The following is an 18,238-nucleotide window of genomic DNA, read 5'->3' on the forward strand; positions in this document are numbered from 1 at the left end:
AGGCTCTTTTAAGCTAGTGCATTGTTGGTTCACTTACCTTTTCCTTCTATTTCCCTTTTAAATTTATTTTTTTCTTTGTTTTCTTTGTCTGAATTTCTCACTTCCTGTTCCTCCTCAGTAAGGTGTTCTGGCTGACTATTCACCGCTCGGATGATGGTGGAAAGCTTACTGAGGAGAAACCGGAAGTGAGAAATTCAGACCAAGAAATAAAACATTGAGGCCGGGATTCAGAAAGAAATGCCTATCTTTAGGCGGGCGTAGCGTATCTCATATACGCTACGCCGCCGTAACTTTGAGAGGCAAGTCCCATATTCAGAAAGAACTTGCGCCCGAAGTTACGATGGCGTAGCGTATATGGGCCGGCGTAAGCCCACCTAAGTCAAAATAGGCTGGTAGGGGGCGTGTTGTATGCTAATTAATCGTGATCCCACGTAATTGACGCTTCTAACGAACGGCGCATGCGCCGCCTGTGAAAGTATCCCAGTGCGCATGCTCCAAATTATGCCACAAATAGTTAATGCTTTAGACGTGAACGTAACTTACGCACAGCCCTATTCGCATACGACTTACGCAAACGACGCAAAATTCGAAGCTGTCCCGACGTCCATACTTAACATTGGCTATGCCTCATATAGCAGGGGTAACTTTACGCCGAAAAAAGTCTTACGTAAATGACGTAAATCAATGCGCCGGGCGCACGTACGTTTCTGAATCGGCGTATCTAGCTAATTTGCATATTCTACGCGTAAATCTACGGAAAGTGCCCCTAGCGGCCAGCGTAAATATGCACACCAAGATACGATGGCGTAGGCCACATTGAGGCGTATCTGATTCTATGAATCAGGCGCAGAGATGCAAGAGATGCAGAGATGCAACGACACACACTCAGAGTTACGACGGCATATCTGGAGATACGCCGTCGTAACTCCTTTCTGAATACGGGCCAGAGACGGGAAATCGAAGGAAAATGGTAAGTGAACCAACAATACACTAGCTTAAAGGAACCTATTTAGAAAAAAAAAAAACAACCTTTACAACCCCTTTAAGGTTTAAATCCCAGCTGAAATGTCCTGTACGTTTTTTTTTTTCCAGTAAGGATTTCCTTTATTCAAAATAAAAATAAGGTTATGTGGCCAGTTGAGCCGAGTCCTTCCCTCTGTACAATATCCTATGGAAGGAGATGAAGGGAGAAATCTGGAATCAGTGACTCCCCTCTGTGTATTTACTAGTTAGGAAGTAAACGTGAAGTCTGTCACAGGAACTGCAATCAGATGAATGACGCACGCTCATAAAAACGGCAGAAATGCACAAAACATCTGGCAGAGTTTTACCAACTTGGTGTAACTGTGAATGGCCTCCCCCATCGCACCTCCCGGCCTCCTCCGCTGGCTGTCTGTGGCACAAAGAGGATTACACCAAATACAGACAAGCTCCCACTCCATGCTATTATTCACAATTACACCAAGGTTTACATCTACAACAATCATGGAGATTGAGGATACAATGGCCAGACACACACTTTACAGAATTAGATCTCTGCAAGAGCAAGACACTAATTAACTCCTTAGCGTGCAGCTGCCACAGGGCTTAATAAACAACTGTAGTAAGCACTGCTGTGCTCTAGTTTCTGGCTTGATTAAAATTACATATATTTAATATATTAGATGGAACATAATATACACATATTAACCACTTCAATACCAGGCATTTTCACCCCTTTTCTGCCCAGGCCAATTTTTAACTTACCCCATATCACACTTTGAATGACAATTGCGCAGTCATGCAACACTGTACCCACAATACATTTTTATCTTTTTTTTTTCTAGACAGATAGGGCCAGATCCACGTAGATAGGCGTAACTTTTAAATGGGCGTAGCGTATCGTAGTAACGCTACGCCGCCGCAACTTTGAGAGGCAAGTGCTGTATTCACAAAGCACTTGCCTCTAAAGTTACGTTAGCGTAGCGTAAACCTGCCGGCGTAAGCGCGCCTAAATCAAATGAGGAACAGGGGGGCGTGTTTTATGTAAACTAAGAATGACCCCACGTAAATGACGCTTTTTTCATACGGCGCATGCACGCGCATGCTCAGTATCACGTCGCATTTTCAAATTAAATTACGCCCGCTCAATGCCTAGACGACGTGAACGTAATTTACGCAAAGCCCTATTCGCGAACGTTTTACGCAAACAACGGAAAATTTGACGCTGGCCCGACGTCCATACTTAACATTGCGTACGCCTCATAGACCCAGGGGTAACGTTACGCCGAAAAAAGCCTTACGTAAACGACGTAAACAAATGCGCCGGGCGGACGCACGTTCTGAGAATCGGCGTATCTAGCTAATTTGCATACTCTACGTGGAAATCAACGGAAGCGCCACCTAGCGGCCAGCGTAAATATGCACCTAAGATCCGACGGCGTACTAAGACGTACGCCAGTCGGATCTAGCCCCCATTCTGGCGTATCTTGTTTTGTGGATACAAAACAAAGATACGCCGGAGCATCCTAGAAGTTACGCGGCGTATCAATAGATATGCCGACGTAACTTCTTTGTGGATCTGGCCCATAGAGTTTCCTTTTGGTGGTATTTAATCACCACTGGGTTTTTTATTTTTTACTAAACAAAAAAAAGACAAAAATTTGAAAAAAAAAAGTTTCTTATGCCGTGTACACACGATCGGAATTTCCGACAACAAAACCATGTTTTTTTTTCCGACGGATGTTGGCTCAAACTTGTCTTGCCTGCACACGGTCGCACAAATGTTGCTCGGAAATTCCAATGGTCAAGAACGCGAAGTATAATGATTCCGAGCATGCGCAGCACTTTTGTGCGTAAGAAATGGCTACACATGATCGGAATTTCCAAACAAGAACTTTTGTTGTGGGAAAAGTTGAGAACCTGCTCTCAAACATTTGTTGTCGGAAATTTCGACAGCAAATGTCCGATGGAGCATACACACGGTCAGAATATCTGACCGTTTGTTGTCGGAAATTCTGATCGTGTGTACGCGCATTCGTTTCTGTAAATTTTTTTTGCAAATAAGTCATTTTAATCCTGCACTGATGGGCACAGATAGGCTGCACTAATGGGCAACACTGATGGGCACAGATAGGCTGCACTAATGGGCGACACTGATGGGCACTGATAGACGTAAATGATGATCAGTGACCCAATTATCTGTGTAAAATGTCCCCTGTCACACATGCCGATTACCGTCTCTACTCTCCTTAGGCTGTGGCTGTTTTCATGTGGTCAGCTGTGACTTGACACAGCTGATCACATGGCAAAGGACCACTGTAATTGGTCCTTTACCACGACCTGTGATTAGCTGTGTCCGAAGGACAGGAGTACACAGGTGGCGTGGTTCTGGGAAGACATCCATGGATGCCCTCCCAGAACGAGAGAGACATGCTGTAGCCATATTTTGGCTATAGTGCGTCTGAAGTGGTTAACATGTACGTTACCCTTTTTTATGGGTATTTTATAAAATCATAGGGCCAGATTCACAGACAGCGGCATATCTATGAGCGGGCGTAGCGCATCTCATATGCGCTACGCCGACGTAACATAGAGAAGCAAGACCAGTATTCACAAAGCACTTGCTCCCTAAGTTACGGCGGCGTATCGTAAATGGGCCGGCGTAAAATGACATTGAGAACCAGGAGGGGGGTTGCTGCTGCCAAGAACTATCTCACCCCCTCTTCCCTCTGTTTTTTCTCCTCTCACCATCTGTGACAGGGGGGAACTCCCGATATGAAAGTAAAAGTGTCCTCTCCTCTCAGCCGCAGTGCCGCCCCTGCACCCACTGCCGCCCCGAGGCCTGGCCTTGTTAGCCTTGTCTGGAATCCGGCCCTGGCCACAGGCCTGGCAGCCGGAGTGCCACTTAAGGTTGCTGGGAGGAACAAGTCTCTGCCACAGACTTGGCTCTAATTGAATGTTGAGGCCACAGGCTTAGTGCACGATTTAAGTTGAACAGCAGAGCGAATCCTCCCAGTAAATTACGTTAGGGTCACCAGTTGATAGTGCAAGTGTACCTGTCAATGCCCGGTCACCAGATCCCTGATGGTTCGTTCAAGCCCTTTTGGATAACCTTCCTCCGGGTTCTCCTCAAGCCGATCCCCCACCGAACGGCATACAGCCTGGGATCTCCTCAGTAGAGATGGGGACCCAGTAAGTCTGGAACTCCGTGTAGCGCGCGACCCCAGGCCAGGTAGGCCATAATGGTGGGGCCCGCGATGTGCGCACACCCTAAAAGGTGGGTCCCGCACCTGGAACCAGGAACCCGCAAAAAAAAAAAACAGAACAACGGCCTCCGCCACAGAAATACCCCTCCCCAGCATGCACAGCGAGACCCAACTCCTCTCATTGGCTGCTGGGAAGAAGTGGCTCCGCCTGGATCCCTCTGGCACCATCTGCCGTCCAAAGATGAGACCGTATCTCTGGATGCACAGACTGACCCACAGGACAATCCAGATTTGGCGACAGCCAAAATTAACACAATTAAGAATGAGAGCAACTTATCTCTCTCATTCTCCCACTAACTTTAGTGTAGTGCCCTTTCTGAAAGTAAAGGGGGCGCTACACTAGTAAAAAAAAAATATGTCCCTGAATTTCATTTTAAAAAATCTGGTCACCTTACTTTAAGAAAGACCAACAATGTCCTCAGATTCCCTTCATATAACAATACCCCTTTACACAGTTCCCCTTTCAGTCAAATTCCCCATCTCTACATCACAGTCCCCCTTTCATCATTCAGCCTCCCCTGTACAGTCCTAGTAGAGTAGAGGCACATACAGTGTTTCCCCGAAAACAAGCCTGGGTCTTATATTAATTATGCCAACAAAAGACACAGTAGGGCTTATTGTCGGGGTAGGTCTTACCATGTAATGTGCTGTCTTCTCTCCCCCTCTCCCTCCCTGCCTGTCAGGAATCCCCAGTTTGAACTGAGTTAAAATGCTTGTAAAATCCTATAATCCACTCTATTAGAGTATTATATAATGTACAATGTGTGCGTTTCTATAATCTAATTGTGCCAAATACCTTTGTTATAGCGCTGCTCTGCTCTTCTGTGACCCACCGGAGCTCTCTTCCCCACAATTATATTACAGAAACACACACATTGTACATTATATACTACTGTAATAGAGTGGATTATAGGATTTTACAAGCATTTTTAACTAGGGCTTATTTTTGGGGTAGGGCTTATATTGCAGCCCTCCTGGAAAATAACGCTAGGTCTTATTTTCAGGGTAGGTCTTATTTTTGGGGAAACAGGGTAGCAGCTGGGTGTTCTGTCTCTCTGGTCTCCCACTGTGCCACCACTATCATCCTCACAGCGGGTGGGGGCAAGAGGTGCTGCATATCGGGACAGAGGGTGGGAGGTGCCCGACTGATTACATTAACAAGCAGGTGAATACTGTATCTTAGCCTCTATCCCAAAATGCAGCACCTCCCGCCACCACCCGCTGTGAGGATAGTAGCGGTGGCCGGACAGGAGACCAGAGAGAAAGAAAGAACACCCAGGCTGATAAGTGGAAGGGCTGCGGCCTGGACAGGAGACCAGAGAGAAAGAAAAAACACCCAGGCTGATAAGTGGAAGGGCTGCGGCCTGGACAGGACTGTCACTCGGTACATTTAGTGAACTCTGATCTATAAGATGACTTGTCATCTCTTAAAGAAGAAACATCTTTCAAGACCCAAGAGCAAACAGAAAATACATAAGATCTGGATATTTCGTATGGCAGGGGGATGTAAATCACAAGACTAGCTCATACCTCCTATCTTTAGACGTTAAAGATGATCTCCACGTTTCATTTAACGTTAAATAGTTTGTTCAGACCAAGCAACTATTACTTTTGCCAACAGTTGCAACGTCTGTATCCAAGCTGGAACAATGTACCAGTGAGGCCCGAAACGTAAAAGAAGAAGTAGTGCAGGGCCGGGCATGACACTGTGCCAAGTGAGACAACAAAGGGTTAATAAAATGGAAAAAAGGAAGGTGTAACGGCCAGGGGTTAATGCCGTTACGATATTCCATTCCATCAACCCAAGACAGCTTCCGACACTCCACAATCCAGCAGACAGGACCCATTGGATTTTCCCCAGAACAACGAGACACAGCTCTGTTCTCTGGTTCCATACAGAATGACACTTTAATGGTAAACTTAGGTTTCTTATATACAGTTAGAAAGCATGCTGCAGGAATCAAAGGGACAATGACACACTCCACCAACAACATCACACAATGGGTGCCAACGAGTCCCCCTCAATCCACATCTTAGACAGACTTTCTGACTCTGCGATAAGCTATTCTCACCTGCTACATAATCCACATTCCTTTAGTGAACATAAGTCAGACGTCTGACCTTTAGAGTGTGTTAACTCACAACAAATATTAGCATCAATAGAACTTTCACACATCTCATGTAATTTAAAGATATCATTTCATGTAATTTAAAGATATAATTTCTCAGTCATCCTATGCCCCTAGTGGACATAGGATGACCCTAGACCCAAGAGTCATTGGTGAAGCTGAACCAGGAGTACCCCGTATCCTTCAAGAGCCTCTGGGTCCCACGGGCCATACCGTTACAGAAGGATTAAGAGAAAGGTGTTGGAATGGTTGGAGAAAGTAGGAAGGGGCGGAGTTTTATTTAAGGAGGAGGTGGGGACTTCCGGGCAGCAGAAGAAGGGACAGAGAGGAGGAAGCAGTTTTTATTCACTTTGTCTGTTTTCTTTCATTTCAGGTGCAGTGGAAATCGTTTTTTCGTAGCAGCGGTGTAACGGCCATGTTTTTTGGTCTTTGATGGTGGCAGAAAACATACAAGTGGAAGTGGTGGGAGGCTCATCGGTGGTATGTGCCCCTCTGGTGTATTCCAGTAGGACAGTCTTTTCTATATTTTGCCATTTTGAAGCCTACCTGGCTCTAATCGGGTGCTTAAAAAAAAAACACCCCAGCCACTGTAATTCATGTGCCCGCATACTGCAAGTGGCCGGACGCATGGATGGGGGGGTATTGGGGCCTTAACTATATTTATTTGTTTTATTTGTTTTATGCCTGAGCTAAGGACAAATGGATTCCAGGAAGAACACGTAAATACTACTTGAATCATCTGTCCTCACTCAGGATGGCAGTGGTTAGAAATGCTACGGGGTGTTTTTCAATGAAGTTTTCCAACAAAATAAAGCATGACGACATGGATAAATGGACAAGTTTGCTTTGAATATTAAAAATGCATGAAATAATGAAATAATGTTTTCACTTTGACTGTACCTGCTGACTTTTAATATTAGGACACTTACCTGTCCAGGGATCCAGCAATGTACTCACCCAAGCTGATTTTTCATTTGGCTCTTGGGTGCTGCCGCTACCATTTCAGAAAAGGGACACCAGCAGTGAAGCCTTGTGGGTTCCCTACTGCACATGCGCATGCTTTGTGAATGGCTCAGCAGTAGAGGAGGGCCGAACTTCCGGATGACTTTGCCACGGCAAAGTCACCAGAAGTGGGAGCGGGTACCTGTCAAAACCAGGTACCTGCTCCCCTCTGAAAGGTGCCAAATGTGGCAGCAGAAGGGGGAGGACGCTAATAGGCTCAGCTTTCCCTTTTGGGTGGAGCTCCACTTTAACTTTAAAAAAATAAGTATTTTTCACCTACTGATACAGCCAATAATTCTGTTACTTTTCAATTTCCTTTAATACGTAGAACAAGCTATCCAGCAAAAAATGGCAGTTAGCAGGTTGAGACAAACCATTTACCACTGACAGGGGTGCTTACAATGATCAGCTTTTATTTAAGAAAAACCTTTACCCCAAAAAACAAAACAAAAAATTGTAACTGTATTAAATGTGTTAGTTGGAGTTCAGATTAAATGCATGAATCACGTCTACATTTGATACATTTACTATTGAGTTTGACTCTACCCTCTCCCCAAGTGGACAAGGCTTCTGTCCAGAGGTTTACAATTTCTTTAAATAATCGACAGTGAAATAATTAAAACTTTCCTATAGTATATACAAACCCTGAGATTTGCTGTACATTGCCCAACACACGCAAATGCACAACAAGAAGATTGCCATTGTTTGCTGTGGGGCCCATTCACACCTATGGGCTGTGCTGACATACAAGAGAAATACTGAAGGTGCATCAACATTATCACGCTCCCAAAGAATAAAATTGCAGCACGCAGTAATCCATTACCGTATTAACCTACCACTCTGTACCGTGAATTTTTGTCATTTTCCTGTCTTTCAAATAAAGCTTTTTGTAAATTGCAGCACACAAAAAATGAAAACATTATGCATGAAAAACATGGCAACAATACGTATTACTACCCGCCGAACGTGACCCATTCAACTGAATGAGGCTGCACCGCAACTTCAGTGGTTCGGGATTTTAGAGGTTAAAACAGGTGGTTTTATGTTGTTTATCAAGTCATATGTTGTAAAATCGTGTCACAATACAATCTGGTTGTGTTGTTACATGTAGTGAAGTGGTGTCACAGAACAATCCAGTGAAATGTAGTTAAGTTGGTGTTACAGAACAATTCAGTTGTATGTTATGAGTGATGTTACAGAAATCAGTTGTATGTTGTGAAGTAGTGTCACGGAACAATCTGATTGTATGTTGTGAAGTGGTGTCCCAGAACAATCTGATTGTATGTTGTGAAGTGGTGTCACAGAACAATCTGATTGTATGTTGTGAAGTGGTGTCACAGAACAATCTGATTGTATGTTGTGAAGTGGTGTCCCAGAACAATCTGATTGTATGTTGTGAAGTGGTGTCCCAGAACAATCTGATTGTATGTTGTGAAGTGGTGTCCCAGAACAATCTGATTGTATGTTGTGAAGTGGTGTCACAAAACAATCTGGTCATATGTTGTGAAGTGGTGTCACAGAACAATCTGGTTGTATGTTGTGAAGCGGTGTCATGGAACAATCTGATTGTATGTTGTGAAGTGGTGTCACAGAACAATTCAGTGAAATGTAGTTAAGTTGGTGTTACAGAACAATTCAGTTGTATGTTATGAGTGATGTTACAGAAATCAGTTGTATGTTGTGAAGTGGTGTCACAGAACAATCTGGTTGTATGTTGTGAAGTGGTGTCACGGAACAATCTGATTGTATGTTGTGAAGTGGTGTCACGGAACAATCTGTATGTTGTGAAGTGGTGTCACGGAACAATCTGGTTGTATGTTGTGAAGTGGTGTCACGGAACAATCTGATTGTATGATGTGAAGTGGTGTCACGGAACAATCTGTATGTTGTGAAGTGGTGTCACGGAACAATCTGATTGTATGTTGTGAAGTGGTGTCACAGAACAATCTGTATGTTGTGAAGTGGTGTCACGGAACAATCTGATTGTATGTTGTGAAGTGGTGTCACGGAACAATCTGTATGTTGTGAAGTGGTGTCACGGAACAATCTGGTTGTATGTTGTGAAGTGGTGTCACGGAACAATCTGTATGTTGTGAAGTGGTGTCACGGAACAATCTGATGGACTTTTTGTCTCTGTGTTTTCCTTTGTGTTTGATGTTTCAAATGGACACTCACTCACAGGTCACTGTGTTCTCATCACATTGACGCATAATTTGCAATTTGTAAAAGAATTTTTTAGCGCTGCATATTTTTTCACTGTTTCTATTCCAATTTTTGTCATATTGTTTGTGTAGCTGCTCACTTTATATTTTTAGATTAGCGCAGTATTTTCCCCCTTTTCACAATCTGATTGTATGTTGTGAAGTGGTGTCACGGAACAATCTGTATGTTGTGAAGTGGTGTCACGGAACAATCTGATTGTATGTTGTGAAGTGGTGTCACGGAACAATCTGTATGTTGTGAAGTGGTGTCACGGAACAATCTGGTTGTATGTTGTGAAGTGGTGTCACGGAACAATCTGATTGTATGATGTGAAGTGGTGTCACGGAACAATCTGTATGTTGTGAAGTGGTGTCACGGAACAATCTGATTGTATGTTGTGAAGTGGTGTCACAGAACAATCTGTATGTTGTGAAGTGGTGTCACGGAACAATCTGATTGTATGTTGTGAAGTGGTGTCACGGAACAATCTGTATGTTGTGAAGTGGTGTCACGGAACAATCTGGTTGTATGTTGTGAAGTGGTGTCACGGAACAATCTGTATGTTGTGAAGTGGTGTCACGGAACAATCTGATGGACTTTTTGTCTCTGTGTTTTCCTTTGTGTTTGATGTTTCAAATGGACACTCACTCACAGGTCACTGTGTTCTCATCACATTGACGCATAATTTGCAATTTGTAAAAGAATTTTTTAGCGCTGCATATTTTTTCACTGTTTCTATTCCAATTTTTGTCATATTGTTTGTGTAGCTGCTCACTTTATATTTTTAGATTAGCGCAGTATTTTCCCCCTTTTCACAATCTGATTGTATGTTGTGAAGTGGTGTCACGGAACAATCTGTATGTTGTGAAGTGGTGTCACGGAACAATCTGATTGTATGTTGTGAAGTGGTGTCACGGAACAATCTGTATGTTGTGAAGTGGTGTCACGGAACAATCTGATTGTATGTTGTGAAGTGGTGTCACAGAACAATCTGGTTGTATGTAGTAAAGAAGTGTAGACAGAATATTTCTGATTCTATGCTGTGAATTGGTGTCACAGAACAATCCAATTGTGGAGAAAAATCTCTGAAGATGGATAGGGGATAATCGTATATGACACAATCAGAAATCTGAATGTGTGTAACATGTACAGTTAATTCACACAATCCGTCATGCTTTTTGAAATATTTTGTTGGAGATATAACTAAATGCTACAAGTATAAAGAACAGTACAATGAGTACCGACATATACACAGCTACAGAACATGTGCGTTCATAAATGTACACAACTAGACACACAAATCTGACACACACACACACACACACACCTTGCAATTTACTTGTACAATCCAAACCATTTCCATCTTTTACAACAATCATATGTCATCTTATCCAACAGAACAACATAAATGAGTACAATGGATAGATATGAGAAAGCTGGCATTTCAGGAACTATACAATCGATGGGTATAGTACCACCTGTCTCTACAATACCCCGAGAAATCCAATCCTTCATCCCATACGATGTACACAAACAACAACTAAATCTAATCCTGATCTGAGAGTTTTTTCCTACTTTGGACATAAAAAAACAAACTGCTACACAACGTCTGAAAGACCTGGCGGGGCGCTTCTGTTTTTTTTCTACCTTGCGTAGTCGGTCTTCGGTGAATCCTCATTTTGGGGAAGGCAGGCCAGGAATAATTAAAGGGAGAATCCGAATCGGAATCCATTTTGGTGGAGAAGGACGCAGCTTTTCCTGCGGAGGAGCTCGTCCAGAGAAGATGTGTAAAATAGAGGAATGAGGAGAGCTGGATCAGATTGCCCTGTCTGCCCAGGGGAGGGAGAGCCTGTAAACGTTTGCTCTCCTCAGGAGTTCAGGCATGTAGACAGATCAGGCTGTAAATATCAAATCAGATGAGGGAATGGAGGGGAGAACATGTACCAAAAACTGGAGCTGCATCACGGTCCACAACTATTTCAGAGGTCACCGGGTGCCAATGAATCATTAACTCACCGTTTTCATTTCCATGTTAATGCAAACAGCTAAAACTGAAGCTGGAGTCTGTGAAGTACACTTGTAAGCAAACAGAGAGAAGAGAGCGAGTACAAAAAGACAAGAGCGCAATCTTCCCACACTGCAAATGTAATGCCGCGTACACACAACCGTTTTTCGGGTTGTAAAAAATTACGTTTTTTCTTTAATGTCATTAAAAACGATCGTGTGTGGGCTCCAGATCATTTTTCACGATGTAAAAAATGGCCATGAAAAATTTAGAACATGCTCTAATTTTTCACGACGTTTTTAACGTTGTCGTTTTTAACGTCGTAAAAAATGGTGTGTGTGGGCTTTAACGACGTGAAAAAACATGCATGCTCAGAAGTTATGAGACGGGAGCGCTCGTTCTGGTAAAACTAGCGTTCGTAATGGAGTAAGCACATTCATCATGCTGTAACAGACTGAAAAGCGCGAATCGTCTTTTACTAACACGAAATCAGCAAAAGCAGCCCCAAGGGTGGCGCCATCCGAATGGAACTTCCCCATTATAGCGCTGTCGTACATGTTGTACGTCACCGTGCTTTGCTAGAGCATTTTTTTTTTCACGATCGTGTGTAGGCAAGGCCGTATTAACGATCGGGTTGAAAAAAAACTTTTTTTTCTAGACCATTAAAAACGTAATTTTTTACAACCCAGTCGTGTGTACGCGGCATTACACCACAGGCTCGTTCATACATGACCCGAGTTCTAGAGCAACGCAGGTCACTGCTAGGACACATAGGACACAATTGTTTACTATGTGCTCTGTTCACATCGCAAATGTAACACCACAGGCTCCTTCATACATGACCCGAGTTCTGGAGCAACGCAGGTCACTGCTAGGACACATAGGACACAATTGTTTACTATGTGCTCTGTTCACATCGCAAATGTAACACCACAGGCTCCTTCATACATGACCCAAGTTCTGGAGCAACGCAGGTCACTGCTAGGACACATAGGACACAATTGTTTACTATGTGCTCTGTTCACATCGCAAATGTAACACCACAGGCTCCTTCATACATGACTAAGCACTAATCAATAGTGTGAAACGCGTCAGCTGCATCCCCTATTTTTGTTGTGATGTGTGGTGTTTAAAGTTTTTTTTACCAATAAAAGGCAACTGAAAGTTTTTTTCAGAGTGCGGCTGTCCAGACATTCTTTCTAATTTTGCTTTGTGCATTGCCGGTGATCTGCCGATATGGTTCCGGCTATCTAGATGGTGCCTGTAAGGACTGCGCAGGCGCAATCCTTGCCGACGGAAATCTCCGAACCTCGGCCGGCATCCAGGGCGACGTGGAATTTGAGGAAAGTGGCCAGTCGGCCTCACGGTCTCGCTCCGCTCGCTCTGCCTCCTGGCTCTTTTTTTTAACATCCTCCAATCCACGGGAATGTTAAAGAATGAGCCTGGATGCCGGCCGAGGTTCGGAGATTTCCTTTGGCAAGGATTGTGCCTGCGCAGTCCTTACAGGAACCATCTCGATAGGGGAACCTTAACGACAAGTCACCGGCACCTGGGCTTTTCTGAGAGGACACGGATTGTTTCCATACACCCATCTGGAGTGGTAACTCTATTTCTCTATTTGGATTTGCCTTTAGTGTATTGTGTGCACTTTACTTTATTTTTTGCATAGGGCCGCAAACATTAGCACAACGCACTGGTGTGAGTGAGCGGCTTCTAATAAAATTCATTGCTTTTAGGCCTTATTTACACTGGTATTGCCAAATCTGTGATTATATGCAATTGGAGGACATTTCTAAACACATATAAATGTGTGGAATGATTTCCCACTGAGGGGGTTATTTACTAAAGGAAAATCCCTTTTGCACTGAAAGTGGACTTGGAAGTGCAGTCGCTGTAGATCCGAGGGGGACATGCAAGGAACATAAAAAACAGCATTTTAGCTTGCACATGGTTGGATGGTAAAATCAGCAGAGCTTCCCCTCATTTCAGATCTCCCCCTCAGATTTACAGCGACTGATCTTCCAAGTGCACTTGCAGTGCAATTTCAAGTGCACTTTGCACTTGTAGTTTGCACTTGTAGTGCAAAATGGATTTGCCTTTCGTAAATAACCACCTTTACCCACTTTACCTGCATTTAGGTGTGCTCAGTTTGGCTGCGACAGAAAAAAGAATTGCGTGCATCCAGGATTTAATTCGAAACTCTAATGGAGTAAGCACATTCATCACACTGTAACAGACAAAAAAGCGCAAATCGTCTTTTACTAACAAGGAATCAGCTAAAAGCAGCCCAAAGGCGAACAGAATTTCCACTTTAGAGTGCCGTCGTACGTGTTGTACGTCACCGCGCTTTGTTCATCATTTTTCAAAAACGATGGTGTGTGGGCAACATCGTTTATAATGATGAAGTTGGCAAAAAAAATTTTTTTCATGACGATAATTTTTCAAGCTTCACGTGATAGGCAACAAGCACCACAATGTTCAGGTGTGAACAGGCTCATTGATATTAATCACAGTCTTCATCTTGCGATGTTGTCATCATTCAGGAATTGCACCACAAAATGCTCAGGTGTGAATGAGGCTAAATATAAATAGTGACATATACGTGGAAATACATACATGTGAAAAACATGCCACAAAGTCTTCTCAGTCAGTCTCAAACCACAGTATAGGTATAAAAAATATATGTTTTATTTGGACAAAGTGAACCTGTTGACATTGGCACATAGAGCACCTAAGTACATAAAAACATAAAAAGCATATTCCATAGCCATATGGAATCACCAAAAAATATATTAAAGCGTGTGCCGAGTGGCAAAAAGAAAAAACATAACACAATACAATACACAACAAAGAACTGTAACATCAAATACACTCTCCAAATGGTAGATAATGCCAGACGCGTTTCTGGTTCTTATCAAACCATCATCAGGGGCTTCAGGAGTGGGTATTATGTGAGATTTGGCATTTGCTGATAAGGTAGGTGTAGGTCTCCCCAATGTTGTTCATATGCATAGATTAAATGCACGAGAAGGTAAATAGTGGTAGCTTCACATGGAACACTCCCAGAAGAATATATGGAGCTAGGGTAAGATCCAAGCCCTGCTGACTGGTATACAGACAGGTGGTTATCCAGATGCCCATGGAAATCCTAGGACACAATTTCTGTGTTGGTCAAAGTAGACCTGGAAGGTTGTGAGGATCGCTCAAGGCGTTATCCCCAATGTGTGGATGGGTGCCCGAATTTCTGAAGATGTAGCCCGTAACTTCAATGGGAACTAGTAGTATCATACCAGAGAGATGTCATTTTAGGTACCCAACAACATGAGATGACATCAATGACATGTCTACAGGACCTGTTGATAAAAGGAAGATGGCACATTCCTGAAATGCTGCATGCTTTTTCTGGTAGGGAACTTGGCTTTGAGTCCTGGCTATCTCTACATTTTGGGGTTAAAAACATGTCCTGTTTACTACAGTTTCCCCCAGTGAACCAACTCTGATGGTGTCCTGAACCCTCTTCTCTCCTCCATCTTACAGGTAATAATGTGCCAGATTCACGTAGAATCGCGGCGGCGCAATGTATCGTATATACGTTACACCGCCGCAAGTTTTCATCGCAAGTGCCTGATTCACCAAGCACTTGCGTGAAAACTTACGCCGGCGGCCTCCGGCGTAAGCCCGCGTAAATAAGGGGCGTGTGCCATTTAAATTAGGCGCGCTCCCGCGCCGGACCTACTGCGCATGCTCCGTTTTGAAATTCCCGCCGTGCTTTGCGCGAAGTGACGTCATTTTTTTGAACGGCGACGTGCGTAGCGTACTTTCGTATTCCCGGACGTCTTACGCAAGAAAAAAAAATTGGAAATTCGACGCGGGAACGACGGCCATACTTTAACATGGGCTGTGTAAAGTTAGGGCAGGTAAAACGACGACTAACTTTGCGACGGGAAACTAGACTAGCAACGACGTAACGAACGCGAAAAACTGTCGTGGATCGCCGTAAAACCTCATTTGCATACCCGACGCTGGAATACGACGCAAACTCCACCCAGCGGCGGCCGAGGTACTGCATCCTAAGATCCGACGGTGTAAGACAATTACACCTGTCGGATCTAAGGGCTATCTATGCGTAACTGATTCTATGAATCAGTCGCATAGATACTCTGAGAGATACGACGGCGTTTCAGAGAAACGCCGTCGTATCTCTTCTGTGAATCTGGCCCAATGTAACTATTCTATACCCTGGAGACTCCTAGAGAGCGGTCAGATGGAGCACACATGGCCATCCTCCCAGGTCTATGGCCAAGACATCTCTTCGCTAGCCTACAATCAATATTAGCTCAGCCCACAGCTCCACTGAACATACATTGTTGGATATCTGTTGATTTTGACAACATTTCTTCAAAATTATCATCAAACATACATAGTAGGCATATTGGCTTTCTAAAAAAAAAAAAAAAGGTTTCTACTTGGCCTACCACCTGCATATTGGAATAGTCTTTCTACAGTCTGTCAATAAACACAAAATAGTTATCGTTTTTATAATAGATCGCCAACCATCAGAAACATTTCTTCATGTGACCCCACAGGTTTTCAATGTTTAACCACTTAAGGACCGGCTCGCGCACATATACGTCATCACTTTAAAGATGAATAGCTCGGAAACGGCAGCAGCTGCTGCCATAACCGAGATATTCGTCTTTTTTCTGTGGCTGGTCCTGTAAACGATAACGGTGGTCTCCGCGGCAGATTTGCCGCAAGATCGCCGTTATCGGCGGCGGGAGAGGGGACCCCCCCTCCTGCCGCTCTCCCGTGCCCTCCGCCACTTACCGGAGCCGTCAGCAGAGGCGATCGGGTCCTTCTCGCAGCTTGCCGTGGATACGAGTGAGGGCAAGATGGCCCACACCCATCTCCATAGCATAGCAGGGCAGAAGCGACGTCAAAACGTCACTTCCGCCCATGCGTCTTAAAGGCACATTTTTAGTTGTCATTTTTTAAAATTACAATTTTGATTTTTTTTGCATTTTAGTCTAAATGGTCTCAAATTTAAGAGGACCTGTTAATGCTTTTTTCTATTACAAGGGATGTTTACATTCCTTGTAATAGGAATAAAAGTGACCCATTTTTTTTTATTTTGTTATTTTTTTAAACAGTGTAAAAATAAATAAAATCAAAAGGCAAAATAATTATTGTTGGGCAGTGTATTAGTGCTCGGACGAACACACTTAGACTGAATTTTAATGGTTCAAAGAATGTCAGGCAAAATGGTCGGCCCTCACGCATGTTCACTTTATCAAATCTGGCCTCTTTGAAAAAAGTTTGGACACCCCTGCTCAATGACGAAAGACAGCAAACAAAACGTGGTAAAAAGACGCATTTTGATTATGCATTAATGCATTCTATTGGTTCATTTATTCTAGCCATTAGAATGTATTAACACGCAAACGCACATAAAGCTGCCTAGCGTTAATGCGCATTTATGCACTTTTACATGTTTTTGATGCTCAGACTTCTACCTTTAAAAATGCCCTTGCCTCTAAACTTCTGTAAACACCTATAGTCTGCATGGACACATAGGCTAACAAAAGCGGGCCGTTTAGTGGCAGAGAAAAAAAAGCTCAAATGCCTGTAAAGCAGTGTTTTTGTGTTAAAGTGTGCATGAGCCCTAAAAGTCCAGTTTTTAGGTGAAAGCAGGATAGACTTTCCTGAAGCAATGAGATGTCAAGGGTGGAAAAAAAAAATGGAACTAAGGTTTAACAGAACAATAAGGCAGGCTCTTAAAACTCATAAAGAAATGCTATGGGGTTGCTTTACTAAAACTAGAAAGTACAAAATCTGGTGCAGCTTCGCAAAAAAAACAATCAGCTTCCAGTAATTTGTCAAAATGTAATTGAACAAGCTGAAGTTAGACAATGATTGGCTACCATGCACAGTTGTACCAGATTTTGAACTCTCCAGTTTTAGTAAATCAATCCTACGGTCTCCTCTTCTGCAATAAAATAAAAGTATCTGCCCGTTTACAGTCTTCTATGGACTGTACACTCAGGCACACAACTGGGTGGGCTCCGGGCGCAGTACTCTGTGCCCAGAGCCCACCCTTTTTTGAAGAATATTAGAGCCTCTGGCGCTAATCATATGCTTCAAAAAAAGAAAACTATTGGAATCAATGCGTCCGGTGCCCCACATATAGATTAGGAGGCCAGACGCATAGATAGGGGAGCGGCGCCCCTGCGCCCTGCATTACGGACCACCACTGGAGGCAAGTATTGTGGAATTTGGTTGTGCTTTAAAAGTGGATGTAGGGAGTAGGGAGTTCCAGATGATGAGAGAGGCTCGGGAGAAGTCCTGTTGGCAGAGCTAGAGAATAGGAGCTTAAAATAAGTTGTAATAAACCTGCCACAAACCTGGGAGGTTTAAAATGACATGATAGCCAAAGGCACACTCAGAGGTAATCTTCAGTGAAACTGATCAATCACTCCTGGACCCTCTTCAAACCATTACTAGCACCCTCATTACGGGACTTTGCATCTACATCTAATCTATTTATATTACATCAACGTTTCTACTCAATTATTATTTTTTATTTTCTCAAATTTTATACATTTGTCTTTTTTATAAACGTATATAAAGTCCTATTTCTCTAGTGGTTTATGATA

At 43.4% G+C, this 18,238-nt stretch overlaps 1 protein-coding gene across 6 annotated transcripts in view; it reads right to left on the reverse strand.

Annotated features, from left to right (window-relative positions):
• ARHGEF28 (Rho guanine nucleotide exchange factor 28) overlaps nt 1–18,238 on the reverse strand; it is a 355,169-nt gene that overhangs the window by 158,099 nt on the left and 178,832 nt on the right. Inside the window, exon 1 of one of the 6 annotated variants that reach the window (XM_040341445.1) lies at nt 11,228–11,555. The exons of the other annotated variants lie outside the window; for them this stretch is intronic. Within the exon in view, the coding sequence (XP_040197379.1) occupies nt 11,228–11,312 (85 nt within the window). The 5' untranslated portion in view covers nt 11,313–11,555. Of the gene's footprint in view, nt 1–11,227; nt 11,556–18,238 lie in introns of those variants that run through there. 6 annotated transcript variants of the gene reach the window in all.

This window comes from Rana temporaria, chromosome 1, assembly GCF_905171775.1.
Source record: "Rana temporaria chromosome 1, aRanTem1.1, whole genome shotgun sequence".
Taxonomy (NCBI): domain Eukaryota; kingdom Metazoa; phylum Chordata; class Amphibia; order Anura; family Ranidae; genus Rana; species Rana temporaria.